General features: G+C 42.4%; 1 protein-coding gene across 2 annotated transcripts in view; it reads left to right on the plus strand.

The window, feature by feature from the left end:
- EFR3B (EFR3 homolog B) overlaps positions 1-16,548 on the plus strand; it is a 136,374-nt gene that overhangs the window by 72,820 nt on the left and 47,006 nt on the right. The window contains exons 5-9 of one of the 2 annotated variants that reach the window (XM_073561921.1): positions 737-858; positions 4,601-4,750; positions 9,697-9,840; positions 12,322-12,456; positions 12,626-12,704. In XM_073561921.1, coding sequence (XP_073418022.1) covers positions 737-858; positions 4,601-4,750; positions 9,697-9,840; positions 12,322-12,456; positions 12,626-12,704 — 630 coding nt within the window. The remainder of the gene's footprint in view (positions 1-736; positions 859-4,600; positions 4,751-9,696; positions 9,841-12,321; positions 12,457-12,625; positions 12,705-16,548) is intronic. The other variant, XM_073561922.1, reaches the window with a different exon arrangement.

A 16,548-nucleotide genomic window follows, 5' to 3' on the forward strand; every position in this document is an offset into this window, starting at 1 on the left:
CTCCTCCCCTTTATGTGCTTCTCCTCTATGCGCCTCTCCTTCATGTGCTCCTCCTCTCTCTATGCCCCTCCCCTTTATGAGTCCCTCCTTTCTATGCTCCGCTCCTCCCCTTTATGTGCTTCTCCTCTATGCGCCTCTCCTTCATGTGCCCCTCCTCTCTCTATGCCCCTCCCTTTTTGTTCTTCTCCTCTGTGCTCCTCTCCTTTGTGTCCCTCCTCTCTATACTGCTCCCCTTTATGTGCTCCTCCTCTATACGCCTCTCCTTTGTGCTCCTCCTCCTCTATACCCCTCCCCTTTATGTACTCCTCCTCTCTATGCTCCTCCCCTTTGTGTCCTCTCTCTATGCACCTTCTCTCTGCCCCTCCCCTTTATGTGCTCCTCCCCTCAGTCTGTGGTTGGACGTTTCTGGAGAATCTCCCGTTTCTCTGCGGGGCATCAGTCACCCCTGTCCTCAGTCCTCTCTCCATGCTCTGCTTTACTGTGTTGTACACAGCAGCCAATCTGAAGAGCTGGCCCTGCAGTGTAAAGCATGAGGGAGGGACGGAGTCGCAGACGATGGATCTCTGGCATCAATCTCTTATTGTACAAGGCTGTTATTTCTCCGGACATTTGACACATTGCTCTGCACATTAAAGACTGAGTTGATGCAGAAGTTAATAACTTTTTTTTCCTTACATGTACAGTTCTCTCGGCCGTTGTGCGTCTGTAAATGTGGAGTTGTTATTTTATCCCTAAGTTTGTCAAGTTTGCCAACATCGAGGAGGACACGCCGTCCTACCACCGCAGCTACGACTTCTTTGTGTCCCGCTTCAGCGAGATGTGCCACTCCAGCTACGAAGATATGGAGATCCGGACAAAGTAAGTGCCGGGGCGGGCCATGTCTGATCCCCGCCTCGCAGTCCGGTGCCGACGGTGTGACGGCTGCTCAACGACCGGTCCATGTGGACTGATGGTGTCCAGTGTATGTGCCCGGGGGTCACAGGGTGGGATGTTACATGTCCTGGTGTCCAGTGGTCTATAGTCACAAGCTTTAGGGTCCAGGTCCAGCCGTCCGTCTCTCTATGGGGATAGAAAGCAGGGTGGAGGCCCAAATACTGAGCCTCAGGCCGTGTCACACGTCCCGTGTTTTTCTCGACAGCACACTGACCCACACATCAGTGCGACCCCGAGCAGCCCCCAATCTCATGTGCTGTATGGATCCAACTCAACTGTTAGGGTACCGTTACACTTAGGGATGCACCAGCGATCCCGACAACGATATGGATCGCTGGTGCATCGCTAAGTGGTCGCTAGTGAGCTGCCACACAGGCAGATCTCACCGGCGACATCGCAGGGGTCGGGGGTCGCTACTTACCTGTCAGACGCGGCGATCCTGACGTCCTCCCGTCCGTGTCCGCTCGTCGGCGCCACAGGAAGCCCAACAGGAAGCGCCCGACGAGAAATGGTCCAGGACGTTCTCGCGCGATCAGCGATAACCAGCGGGGAGTCGGTCGGAGGTAAGTATCAGACATAGCGATATCGCTATGTGTAACGGGCCCTTTACACTCTACCGGGGTCCGCTAGACTCGGGGGAAACTCAGAAGACAACAGCAGTGATTGTTCTCAGATTCCAGAGCAGATTTATGCGTTTTTAACAGATACATCGTTGTGAATCAATTGATAGAACAGTTCAGATAGTTCCATGCTCTAAAGAGAACATGGAGGAGAAAACTGTGGCAGCAAGTAGGATAGAAAGTAGCTGACTCCTGAGAAGTAAAACCGATGGTGTGAACACAGCCCAAGGCTCAGACATGCAGAATTTGGGTGTCAAAATGTCTCATATTCATGGGTGAATTAACCATTCCTCAGAGTGTGGTGGATTCTATTATCTATATATTATCTATCTATTATACACTCACTGGCCACTTTATTAGGTACACCATGCTAGTAAGGGGTTGGACCCCCTTTTGCCTTCAGAACTGCCTCAATTCTTCGTGGTAGAGATTCAACAAGGTGCTGGAAGCATTCCTCAGAGATTTTGGACCATATTGACATGATGGCATCACACAGTTGGCGCAGATTTGTCGGCTGCACATCCCTGATGCGAATCTCCCGTTCCACCACATCCCAAAGATGCTCTATTGGATTGAGATCTGGTGACTGAGGAGGCCATTTGAGTACAGTGAACTCATTGTCATGTTCAAGAAACCAATCTGAGATGATTGGAGCTTTATGACATGGCGCATTATCCTGCTGAAAGTAGCCATCAGATGTTGGGTACATTGTGGTCATAAAGGGATGGACATGGTCAGCAACAATACTCAGGTAGGCTGTGGCGTTGCAACGATGCTCAATTGGTACCAAGGGGCCCAAAGAGTGCCCAGAAAAAATTCCCCACACCATGACACCACCACCACCAGCCTGAACCGTTGATACAAGGCTGGATGGATCCATGCTTTCATGTTGTTTACGCCAAATTCTGACCCTACCATCCGAATGTCGCAGTAGAAATCGAGACTCATCAGACCAGGCAACGTTTTTCCAATCTTCTACTGTCCAATTTCGATGAGCTTGTGCAAATTGTAGCCTCAGTTTCCTGTTCTTAGCTGAGAGGAGTGGTACCCAGTGTGGTCTTCTGCTGCTGTAGCCCATCTGCCTCAAAGTTTGACGCACTGTGCGTTCAGAGATGCTCTTCTGCCTACCTTGGTTGTAACGGGTGGCAATTTGAGTCACTGTTGCCTTTCTATCAGCTCGAACCAGTCTGCCCATTCTCCTCTGACCTCTGGCATCAACAAGGCATTTCCGGCCACAGAACTGCCGCTCACTGGATTTTTTTTCTTTTTCGGACCATTCTCTGTAAACCCTAGAGATGGTTGTGCGTGAAAATCCCAGTAGATCAGCAGTTTCTGAAATACTCAGACCAGCCCTTCTGGCACCAACAATCATGCCACGTTCAAAGGCACTCAAATCACCTTTCTTCCCCATACTGATGCTCGGTTTGAACTGCAGGAGATTGTCTTGACCATGTCTACATGCCTAAATGCACTGAGTTGCCGCCATGTGATTGGCTGATTAGAAATTAAGTCTTAACACACAGTTGGACAGGTGTACCTAATAAAGTGGCCAGTGAGTGTATATTTATCTATCTATCTATTATCTATCTATCTATTTATTTATCTATTATCTATCTATTATCTGTATCTACAATCCATGCCTAAACGACTGCAGATGGTGATAAAATGTAAGGGTGACATGACAAAATACTAATTGTAATAAAATATCCACAATAAAACACTTGAATCCACTTGAATATTAAGATTTTGTGGTTTCATTGAACTTGTAAAGATTTTTTTTGCCGGCACTGTATCTCTATTTTCTATCTATTATCTATCTATCTATTATCTATCAATCATCTATCTATTATCTATCTATTATCTATCTATAATCTGTCTATTATTTATCTATATATCTATTATCTATCTATCCATCTATTATCCATCTATCTATTATCTTTCTATTATCTATCTATTATCTGGCTATTATCTATTTATTGTCATGATCCAGGTTGGATCATGACAGATTTTGCACAAGTAACCTTTTTTTTTCCTTTAAGCTGTTTGCTTAAAGTTAGTTTTGCCCCCGGTGGCCATTAGGGTCATTACACTGTGGTTGTTTTACTTCTAGTTTTGCCCCCGGTGGCCGTTAGGGTCATTGCACTCTGGTAACTTTAGTTTAGTTGCCCCCGGTGGCCGTTAGGGTCATTGCACTCTGGTTACTTTAGTTTAGTTGCCCCCCGGTGGCCGCTAGTGTTATTGCACGTAATAATGAAGCAGGTGTGATTCCCTGGCTGCTACCTATAAAGTAGTAGCAGGTGGTTTCACGCACTGTTGGTGATATTGCTCATTTCCAACCAAGTCTGGTGAAGGAAGGAACTACAGAGAGGAGTTCCTGGCAGCTCAGGGGAGCTCTGGTGTAATAGCTTCAGGCGGAAGCTGAATTCAGGTGTTGAGCTTCAGGGGTGAAGCTGAACTTTGGTGTCGTACTCTGTTGCTGGGAGCAATAGTAACAGAGCAAAGCTAAGTGGTGTTTTTCCCTGTTTGTTACTTTCCTTGTGTGTGTATTAGTGCAGCGGTGGGATTAGTTTCTGCACCGTCCAATTGACTAGAAAGGGATAGGTGCAGGGCGAGCTAGGGATTTGAGATATCCAGCTCGTCGCCAGGAGCGGAACCTGCCTAGGGATCGTCAGGAGTGTAGGGACACTGACTTAGGGGAGTGCAGGAGGTCTCCACGTCCCCGTTCCCTATTACAGGGCCCTCCATTGTAACTGTTTCCCCGGTGTTTCCCTTAACTCTGTTTAAATTCGCCCTGCTGGAGGCGGTGTATCCAGGGTCACGGGTGTTATAGAAATTCGCCCTGCTGGAGGCTGTGTATCCAGTCACACGTGACATTACATTTATTATCTATCTATCATCTATTATCTGTCTGTTATCTATCTATCTATCTATCTATCTATCTATCTATCTATCTATGTATCTATCTATCTATCTTCCCTGTGACCCGACCTGTAATACGTGATCTTTCACGTATTATTTAATCTCTCTTATATTCTTATTCCTTCAAGCATCCGGATGGCAGGAATTAAAGGTCTTCAGGGAGTTGTCAGGAAAACGGTTAACGATGAGCTTCAGGCCAATATCTGGGAGCCTCAACACATGGACAAGATTGTTCCTTCCTTACTGTATAACCTCCAGCACGCGGAAGCCATAGAGAGGTAATGCATGACACCAGCTGGGGACGTAGCGTAGCCATCACTGCCGCACTGTAACACACAAGCCTGATACGTACACCCCGTTCTTCCATAGGACACCTACAGGGATATGATGAAAGGCGCAGGTTACACGCTGACATCCTCCGTCTATTGCCTTCTCTATAGTCTATAGTTATCTCGTGATGGCTTTACGGAGCTCCTTCCTGGCATTGACCTCTAGGCTTGATCAGATCACAGATTTTGCCATCTTTAATGATATTTGTACCTATTATTTTCTATTATTTTTTTTTTTTAACAACCTACACCCATGTACCCCTTTTGCTGCACTTGTCCTGTGATAATTATGGGTTACATCGTGTCTTTTCCCCATTTACATCCACATCTGTTTCCAGATTTTTGGTGGCCACTGCTTGGAATCAGGACTTTCTGAGGAGTCACACCAATGTCAGGTTCGGCATATCTCAGAAAATACGATGCTCATTACTCCTCATTTTGGAAGATAGTGTTGTTTTATATACACAGTACGGACCAAAAGTTTGGACACACCTCATTCAAAGAGTTTTCTTTATTCTCATGACTATGAAAATTGTAGATTCACTCTGAAGGCATCAAAACTATGAATTAACACATGTGGAATTATATAATTAACAAAAAACTTTGAAAGTGTCCCCAAGTGCAGTGGCAAAAACCATCAAGTGCTACAAAGAAACTGTCTCACATGAGGACCGCCCCAGGAAAGGAAGACCAAGAGTCACCTCTGCTGCGGAGGATAAGTTCATCCGAGTCACCAGCCTCAGAAATCGCAGGTTAACAGCAGCTCAGATTAGAGACCAGGTCAATGCCACACAGAGTTCTAGCAGCAGACACATCTCTGCAACAACTGTTAAGAGGAGACTTTGTGCAGCAGGCCTTCATGGTAAAATAGCTGCTAGGAAACCACTGCTAAGGACAGGCAACAAGCAGGAGAGACTTGTTTGGGCTAAAGAACACAAGGAATGGACATTAGACCAGTGGAAATCAGTGCTTTGGTCTGATAAGTCCAAATTTGAGATCTTTGGTTCCAACCACCGTGTCTTTGTGCGACACAGAAAAGGTGAACGGATGGACTCTACATGCCTGGTTCCCACCGTGAAGCATGGAGGAGGAGGTGTGATGGTGCTTTGCTGGTGACACTGTTGGGGATTTATTCAAAATTGAAGGCATACTGAACCAGCATGGCTACCACAGCATCTTGCAGCGGCATGCTATTCCATCCGGTTTGCATTTAGTTGGACCATCATTTATTTTTCAACAGGACAATGACCCCAAACACACCTCCAGGCTGTGTAAGGGCTATTTGACCAAGAAGGAGAGTGATGGGGTGCTACGCCAGATGACCAGGCCTAGTCACCAGACCTGAACCCAATCGAGATGGTTTGGGGTGAGCTGGACCGCAGAGTGAAGGCAAAAGGGCCAACAAGTGCTAAGCATCTCTGGGAACTCCTTCAAGACTGTTGGAAGACCATTTCCGGTGACTACCTCTTGAAGCTCATCAAGAGAATGCCAAGAGTGTGCAAAGCAGTAATCAAAGCAAACTGTGGCTACTTTGAAGAACCTAGAATATAAGACATATGTTCAGTTGTTTCACACTTTTTTGTTAATTATATAATTCCACATGTGATAATTCATAGTTTTGATGCCTTCAGAGTGAATCTACAATTTTCATAGTCATGAAAATAAAGAAAACTCTTTGAATGAGAAGGTGTGTCCAAACTTTTGGTCTGTACTGTATCTACTTTGTGCAGAACCTGAACCAGCAGCTAGCTGTAGGGCAAATGAAACCGTCAGGTCCTACAATGAAACATCGTACGTTATGTCTTTTTGTAGACATTGAACCAGCAGAGGACTAAAATAAGAAGTAAAATTCTGTAGGTCCCATAATGAAACCTATCATAGGATAGTGTGTGCAGACACTGAATCAGCAGACAGCTATAGTACAATGAAACTGCCATTTACACAACAAAGTCGATTACAGTTAGTTTTGCATAGACGCTGAACCAGAAAGGGAGTCCTATGCTAAAAATGCAGGGTATGCTTTACGCAGACACTGAACCAGCAGGCTACTGAGGGCATGTGAAGTCCTGCAGTCACCACAATAAAAACATTAGATTATACTATATGCAGACATTCAACCAGCAGAGAACGAATGCGAGAAGTAAAATATTGCCGAACCAGATCAGAGTATAATTTGTGCAGACACTGAACCAGAAGGGGATCAAAATGTAAAATCCTGCAGTTCCTGTGCTGAACGATGTCAGACTACAGTATGCTTTTTGCAGACATTGACTCAGCAAGCTACTGTGGGGAATGTGAAGTCCTGCAGTCCCTACAACAAAACACATTAGATTTTGCAGACACTGAACCGGCATGGGAATAAATAAAAAAGTAAAATATTTCAGTTTCTATGATGAACCATGTGACACTGAACCAGCAGAAAAGGGGATAAGGGATGTGAAATCTGTGCGTTACAGATTCATATATGGTCACATACTGTACATGAGCAGCATGCTTTGTGTGCAGACACTGAAGCAGCAGGAGAAAAATAGGAGGTGTTAAATCTGTGCATTACAGATGTACAGTTAGGTCCATATATATTTGGACAGACAACATTTTTCTAATTTTGGTTCTAGACATTACCACAATGAATTTTAAACAAAACAATTCAGATGCAGTTGAAGTTCAGACTTTCAGCTTTCATTTGAGGGGATCCACATTAAAATTGGATGAAGGGTTTAGGAGTTTCAGCTCTTTAACATGTGCCACCCTGTTTTTAAAGGGACCAAAAGTAATTGGACAGATTAAATAATTGTAAATAAAATGTTCATTTCTAGTACTTGGTTGAAAACCCTTTGTTGGCAATGACTGCCTGAAGTCTTGAACTCATGGACATCACCAGACGCTGTGTTTCCTCCTTTTTGAAGCTCTGCCAGGCCTTCACTGCGGTGGTTTTCAGTTGCTGTTTGTTTGTGGGCCTTTCTGTCTGAAGTTTAGTCTTTAACAAGTGAAATGCATGCTCAATTGGGTTGAGATCAGGTGACTGACTTGGCCATTCAAGAATATTCAACTTCTTTGCTTTAATAAACTCCTGGGTTGCTTTGGCTTTATGTTTTGGGTCATTGTCCATCTGTAGTATGAAACGACGACCAATCAGTTTGGCTGCATTTGGCTGGATCTGAGCACACAGTCTGGCTCTGAATACCTCAGAATTCTTTCGGCTGCTTCTGTCCTGTGTCACATCATCAATAAACACTAGTGACCCAGTGCCACTGGCAGCCATGCATGCCCAAGCCATCACACTGCCTCCACCATGCTTTACAGATGATGTGATATGCTTTGGATCAGGAGCTGTACCACGCCTTCGCCATACTTTTCTCTTTCCATCATTCTGGTAGAGGTTGATCTTGGTTTCATCTGTCCAAAGAATGTTCTTCCAGAACTGTGCTGGCTTTTTTAGATGTTTTTTAGCAAAGTCCAGTCTGGCCTTTTGATTCTTGATGCTTATGAGTGGCTTGCACCGTGCAGTGAGCCCTCTGTATTTACTTTCATGCAGTCTTCTCTTTATGGTAGATTTGGATATTGATACGCCGACCTCCTGGAGAGTGTTGGTCACTTGGTTGGCTGTTGTGAAGGGGTTTCTCTTCACCATGGAGACTATTCTGCGATCATCCACCACTGTTGTCTTCCGTGGGCGCCCAGGTCTTTTTGCATTGATGAGTTCACCAGTGCTTTCTTTCTTTCTCAGGATGTACCAAACTGTAGATTTTGCCACTCCTAATGTTGTAGCAATTTCTCGGATGGGTTTTTTCTGTTTTTGCAGCTTAAGGATGGCTTGTTTCACCTGCATGGAGAGCTCCTTTGACCGCATGCTTCCTTCACAGCAAAACTTTCCAAATGCAAGCACCACACCTCAAATCAACTCCAGGCCTTTTATCTGCTTAATTGAGAATGATATAAGGAAGGGATTGCCCACACCTGTCCATGAAATAGCCTTGGAGTCAATTGTCCAATTACTTTTGGTCCCTTTAAAAACAGGGTGGCACATGTTAAGGAGCTGAAACTCCTAAACCCTTCATCCAATTTTAATGTGGATACCCTCAAATGAAAGCTGAAAGTCTGAACTTCAACTGCATCTGAATTGTTTTGTTTAAAATTCATTGTGGTAATGTCTAGAACCAAAATTAGAAAAATGTTGTCTCTGTCCAAATATATATGGACCTAACTGTATATGGGGTCACATACATGAGCGTGCTTTGTGCAGACACTGAAGCAGCAGGAGAACAAAAAGGGGTGTGAAATCTGAGCTTTACAGATGCATACATGGTCACATACATGAGTTTGGTTTTGCAGACACTGAAGCAGCAGGAGAATGATAAGGGATGTGGAATCTGTGCATTACAGATGCATACATGGTCACATACATGATTGTGCTTTGTGCAGACACTGAAGCAGCAGGAGACTAATAGGAGGTGTTAAATCTGTGCATTACAGATGCATACATGGTCACATACATGAGCGTGCTTCGTGCAGACACTGATGCAGCAGGGGTCTGCAGAGACATGCGCCATTACCACGCACGTTCTGCTACAAAGCTCTAGAGGAAGCATGCACAATAGCGTGCGCAGCTCTGGATGTGACTGGAGCATAAGGCCAGATGTAACTCATGATCAGGACAAGGTGGGTAAAGCAAAATACTTGTAAATGACACGGAGCGGATCGTGGAGACCGTCAGTACTAATACTCTGTGCTGTTTTGTTTTGACCTGACCCTGGTCTCAGCTGCTCAGGTACTGACCAGCCCATATGTTCTGCCTTCCGCTATTCCTCCGCACTCTTTGCTCTCATTCTTGTCTTTTTTGCTTCTGCTTGTTCGGCCTCTCTTCTTCTGTACATGTTTATTTCTTGCATCCGTAGCCCTTCTGTGTATATGAACCTGTGTGCCTTACCTGTCTCATCCTTCACCATTGTCCTGGGTGAAGCTAAGACCTGGCAGCCACAGAGTACTGGAGGGATTATCCTGAAAGGAAAAGGGGCTGTCCAAGGTGGAAAAGTCTTGAGGTACGTCCTCAGGTCCTCAGGACTGTCTTGTGTACGTCTCCATTTTTGGGGGTCATCGTTGGTGTGTTCCTTTTAGTTTCTCTTGGTACATTTTGGCTTTGGATTCTGCTGTAGACCCATTCTTGGTCTTGTTTCTTCACACACTTGTAAGCTGACCATACGCTTAAGATCGAAGTCTTCCATCAAGGCGAATTGAACCATTTTTTTTTGTCAATTGTGGCTTTGAGTTCTTATGCAAAAGTTGCTGGACTCACAGATGTTGCCTTCCTTGCACTTGTCAGGTCGTAAACATACGTGATGGGATGCAAAAGAATTAAGGCTATTGCCTAGTGTGATCCGTCAAATGCCACACTCATGGCCAGCCTCAGCAGCCACAGTGAGAGGATATAGGAATGTCATATTGTTCACGGAGTTTGACCTATTGTCTTTTTCCCGCTGAGATCAAGGCAGGTCGAAAGTGATTTTGTCATGCTCTGCTCCTCAAGAACGAGGGGATAAGTGGCACATCACAATATAACCAAAGGTCTACCCCAAGAACCATGCAAAGAGGCCATATGAACCATGGATCATGCCGAAAGGCCAAATGAAATGTATGAAGAAAGGACGTGACAAAGAGGTCCATAGACCATGCAAAGAGACCATATTCAGACAAAGACTTCCCCAAACACAATGCAAAGAGGCCACATGAAGAGGTCTGCTCCATGGACCATGCCAATAAGCCAATTGAGATAAAAGGTCTGCTCTATTCACTGTATGAAGAGAGGACATGGCAAAGAGGTCTGGTCCATGAACTATGATAAGAAACGACACGAAGACAAGAACTGCTCCAAACACAGTGTGGATGAGGAACACAAAGAAGAGGTCTTCTCCATCTCCAAGCACTTTGTGGATGAGGAACACAAAGAAGCGGTCTTCTCCATCTCCAAGCACTTTGTGGATGAGGAACACAAAGAAGAGGTCTGCTCCAAGCACTGTGTGGAAGAGGAACACAAAGAAGAGGTCTGCTCCAAGCACTGTGTGGATGAGGAACACAAAGAAGAGGTCTGCTCCAAGCACTGTGTGGATGATGAACACAAAGAAGAGGTCTGCTCCAAGCACTGTGTGGATGATGAACACAAGAGGTCTGCTCCAAGCACTGTGTGGATGAGGGACACGAAGAAGAGGTCTGCTCCAAGCACTGTGTGGATGAGGGACACGAAGAAGAGGTCTGCTCCAAGAACTATGCCCACATGAAGAGGAGACCATGGCCATCCCTATATTCTGAAGTAATGACTACTTTGATAGATATGAAGGATTCTGCTAAGACTAGGACATAGTACTGGGATTATTTTGGGGGTCGCTGTCCGTAAAAATATCTATCTTGTGACCGGTCATCCATACAATCCGCCTTCTACCTATGTGTATGGTCAGCTTACGATTGATCACCTTCTGCTTTGGATGATTGTTTGGTGCTCCTTTTGCCTTCCTGCCATCTTATTTCCTTAATCTCCTTCCTTCTCTTACTGACATATTATTGCATAAAAATTCCCCTCAAATTTCCCTTTTCCTGTTTCATTTCCATTTTCTTTGTATCTCTAGAACCTTTCAGAAGTCCTTGAGTCCTCCTCATCCGTCAAGTTCTCAAAATTCTTGGTAGCCACTTCTTGGTTTGCGAGAGCGGTCGTCGGCTTAGAATTTTGATCTGCTTTACAGATGAGAATGAGGAACTTTTGAACACCCGAGTGTTCAGTCTTGCCTGGAATCCCCCCCCCACCGGGGGTCTGCACCCACTGTGCACCCCCAGGAGGTGCTTACCCCATTGCTGCTGTCCTCCTTTCCTGCATCAAAAGCATGGAAACAAAATGCCGACCATCATCTTGCTCCATGTCTTAGCCTAATTACCTGCTCTGTAGGTTACAGGAATGTCTCCCGGACCCCCGCAGAGCCAGTAATTGGCCGCATGAAAAATGAAAGAGCAATTCTGCCATCCAGTGAAGTTCAAAGTGCATGATCTGCGCCACGAGATGGAGGGGCCGAGATCAAAAACGGGGGGGGGTATAAAGGTTGTCGGCTAATGTGGAAGGCAAACAAATGGTCCGAAAGAACCCCAGAAAAAGGGTGTACGGGATTACGTCTCGTGGCCCTTAGTCAGCCCTGCCCAAGAGATTGCACTGATTTTAGGGGGTCCCAATAATCACTGAAGGTGATCTCTATATTCCGTAACTATGGAGGCATCTGCACCCCTTTAAATTGGCAGGATCTGACTTAAGACTTAAGGTGGACCTTGAACAAAGCCTCTCTTCCTTGTGCTGCAGTCATACGCTTGTGGAATTGCCCTTTAAGTCCATATGTGCATTTATGCCAACATGCTGCATGGTGCCAACCATCGAAAAGCATATATATATAAAAATTAAAAAAAATAATAAAAAAACAACGCTGGATTATTGGGAGTTCACAGCGACACCTACCTAGCGGTGATGATTTTTCTTTCGATACTTTTAGTCGCTCGCCATCTCCACTGCAGAATGCGGATAAAGAGAAGGAAATCCCGGCAGAACTGGCCGAGCGATGTCTTAGGGAGCTGCTGGGTCGGGCGGCTTATGGGAACATCAAGAATGCCATTAAACCCGTCCTTATGTGAGTATGCCGCGACTTATTCATCACCTGGAGATTCAGCCCAGTGCGTCCAAACCCCCTCCCCGACCGCAGCCTTAGTGTCCGGCACAACATGATGACGCGTCGGGGGTCTGACTCTTCATTACAGCATGACGCGTCGGGGGTCTGACTCTTCATTTCTATTTTACAGGCACCTTGATAACCATTCCCTGTGGGAGCCCAAGGTGTTTGCCATACAATGTTTTAAGATCATCATGTATTCAATACAGGTGAGAATCGGGTGGCATTAGCGCTAACAGAAGGAGTACGGGATTCAAAGGGTTAAATGTCATTTAAAATTTTAAGTATTCTTCTAAATTATTATTATTTTTTTTAAATAAAGATTTATTGTTAAAAAGTGGAGACCTCTAGCTAGCACAGGTGTAAGGCTTGTTAAAGTATCACGTCTCTCCTGTAACCTAATCATTTCCGCCAATCATGTTTAAAGGGATTTTTCTCCCACAAAAAAAGTTCATTATAATTAATAGATCTAGGAATAATAATAACTTCCACAACTGGATGTGATTAAATAAAATGTTCCTTTGCTGAGATAATCTTATAAATGTGCCCCTGCTGTGTACTATGTTATGGTCGTGCCTGACCATACAGGAACATGGTCTGATCATACCACAACTACTGGGCTGGGGGGGGGGGTGAGAAAAAATATACAGACATTAAAGCATAGATAATTCTTTCTTTGAAATAAAACTTTGCTTAAAAATAGGCAGAGAAATGTCTAGCCTCACAAAAAGAATCAGCTGTGTTCCCCTGTAATGTTAGAGTACTCACCTGCCCAGGAGCTGGGATCAGACCATGTGATGTTTGGTCAAACGCGACCATAACACAGTACACAGCAGGGGCACATTTATAAGATTATCTCAGCACAGGAACATTTTATTTAATCACATTCAGTTGTGGAAGTTATTATTATTTGAAGATCTACTGTTTAAAGTGAATTTTTGTTCTTGACAAAACCCCTTTAAGTATTCATATTTGTATTTTACTAACGGCTACAATACCGCCTCCTATATAAAAGGGAAAGACTACTATATTACTGCCACTTACCGTAGGTACAAGTACACAGTTATAATACTGCCCCTATTTACAAGAATATAATTACGGTAAATATTGCTCCCTATGGGCAAGAATATAACTACTATAATACTGTCCCCTATGTACAAGAATATAACTACTATAATACTGCTCCTATGTACAAGAATATAACTACTATAATACTGCCCCCTATGTACAAGAATATAACTACTATAATACTGCCTCCTATGTGCAAGAATATAACTACTATAATACTGCTCCTATGAACAAGAATATTACTACTATAATACTGCTCCTATGTGCAAATATATAACTACTTTAATACTTCTATGTACAAGAATATAACTACTATAATACTGCTCCTATGTACAAGAATATAACTACGATAATACTGCCCCTATGTACAAGAATATAACTACTATAATACTGCTCCTATGTACAAGAATATAACTACTATAATACTGCTCCTATGTACAAGAATATAACTACTATAATACTGCTCCCTATGTACAAGAATATAACTACTATAATACTGCTCCTATGTACAAGAATATAACTACTATAATACTGCCCCTATGTACAATAATATAACTTCTATAATACTGCCACTATATAAAAGAATATAACTACTATAATACTGCTCCCTATGTACAAGAATATAACTACTATAATACTGCCCCTATGTACAATAATATAACTTCTATAATACTGCCACTATATAAAAGAATATAACTACTATAATACTGCTCCCTATGTACAAGAATATAACTACTATTATACTGCCCCTATATACAAGAATATAACTACTATAATACTGCTCCCTTTGTACAAGAATATAACTACTATAATACTGCTCCTATATACAAGAATATAACTACTATAATACTGCCCCTATGTACAAGAATATAACTTCTATAATACTGCCACTATATAAAAGAATATAACTACTATAATACTGCTCCCTATGTACAAGAATATAACTACTATAATACTGCTGCCTATATACAAGAATATATCTACTATAATACTGCCCCTATGTACAAGAATATAACTTCTATAATACTGCCACTATATAAAAGAATATAACTACTATAATACTGCTCCCTATGTACAAGAATATAACTACTATAATACTGCCCCTATATACAAGAATATAACTACTATAATACTGCTCATATGTACAAGAATATAACTACTATAATACTGCTCCTATGTACAAGAATATAACTACTATAATACTGCCCCTATGTACAAGAATATAACTACTATAATACTGCTCCCTATGTACAAGAAAATAACTACTATAATATTGCCCCCTATGTACAAGAATATAACTACTATAATACTGCCTCCTATGTACAAGAATACAAGAATATAACTACTATAATACTGCTCCCTATGTACAAGAATATAACTACTATAATATTGCCCCCTATGTACAAGAATATAACTACTATAATAGTACAAGAATATAACTACTATAATACTGCTCCTATGTACAAGAATATAACTGCTATAATACTGTCCCCTATGTACAAGAATGTAACTACTATAATACTGCCCCTATGTACAAGAATATAACTACTATAATACTGCTCCCTATGTACAAGAATATAACTACTATAATATTGCCCCCTATGTACAAGAATATAGCTACTATAATACTGCTCCCTATGTACAAGAATATAACTACTATAATACTGCTCCCTATGTACAAGAATATAACTTCTATAATACTGCCACTATATAAAATAATATAACTACTATAATACTGCTCCTATGTACAAGAATATAACTACTATAATACTGCTCCTATGTACAAGAATATAACTACTATAATACTGCCCCTATGTACAAGAATATAACTACTATAATACTGCTCCCTATGTACAAGAAAATAACTACTATAATATTGCCCCCTATGTACAAGAATATAACTACTATAATACTGCCTCCTATGTACAAGAATACAAGAATATAACTACTATAATACTGCTCCCTATGTACAAGAATATAACTACTATAATATTGCCCCCTATGTACAAGAATATAACTACTATAATAGTGCCTCCTATGTACAAGAATATAACTACTATAATACTGCTCCTATGTACAAGAATATAACTGCTATAATACTGTCCCCTATGTACAAGAATGTAACTACTATAATACTGCCCCTATGTACAAGAATGTAACTACTATAATACTGCCCCTATGTACAAGAATATAACTACTATAATACTGCTCCCTATGTACAAGAATATAACTACTATAATATTGCCCCCTATGTACAAGAATATAACTACTATAATACTTCCCTATGTACAAGAATATAGCTACTATAATACTGCTCCCTGTGTACAAGAATATAACTACTATAATACTGCCTCCTATGTACAAGAATATAACTACGATAATACTGCTCCCTATGTACAAGAATATAACTACTATAATACTGCTCCTTATCTACAAGAATATAACTACTATAATACTGCTCCATATGTACAAGAATATAACTACTATAATACTGCTCCCTATGTACAAGAATATAACTACTATAATACTGCGCCCTATGTACAAGAATATAACTACTATAATACTGCGCCCTATGTACAAGAATATAACTACTATAATACTGCCCCTATGTACAAGAATATAACTACTATAATACTGCCCCTATGTACAAGAATATTACTACTATAGTACTGCTCCCTATGTACAAGAATATAACTACTATAATATTACCCCTATGTACAAGAATATAACTACTGTAATACTGCCCCTATGTACAAGAATATAACTAGTATAATACTGCTCCTATGTACAAGAATATAACTACTATAACACTGCCTCCTAGCTGTGAGGTTGTGTGTTTGTAGCTCTCCTGATGTCTGGAGCAAGCCCAGGGGGAGGCCACCCTGGGCGGGGTAACTCCCCAAGCAAGGCCCAGGCTTCTAGGCCTACACTTGGAAGTAACACTCAAGTTGTGTCTAAGGCGGATGCAAGTCCCAAAGTTGTTTC

The sequence above is a fragment of the Dendrobates tinctorius genome, unplaced genomic scaffold, assembly GCF_039654945.1.
Source record: "Dendrobates tinctorius isolate UK_male_01 unplaced genomic scaffold, ASM3965494v1 ptg000332l, whole genome shotgun sequence".
Classification (NCBI taxonomy): domain Eukaryota; kingdom Metazoa; phylum Chordata; class Amphibia; order Anura; family Dendrobatidae; genus Dendrobates; species Dendrobates tinctorius.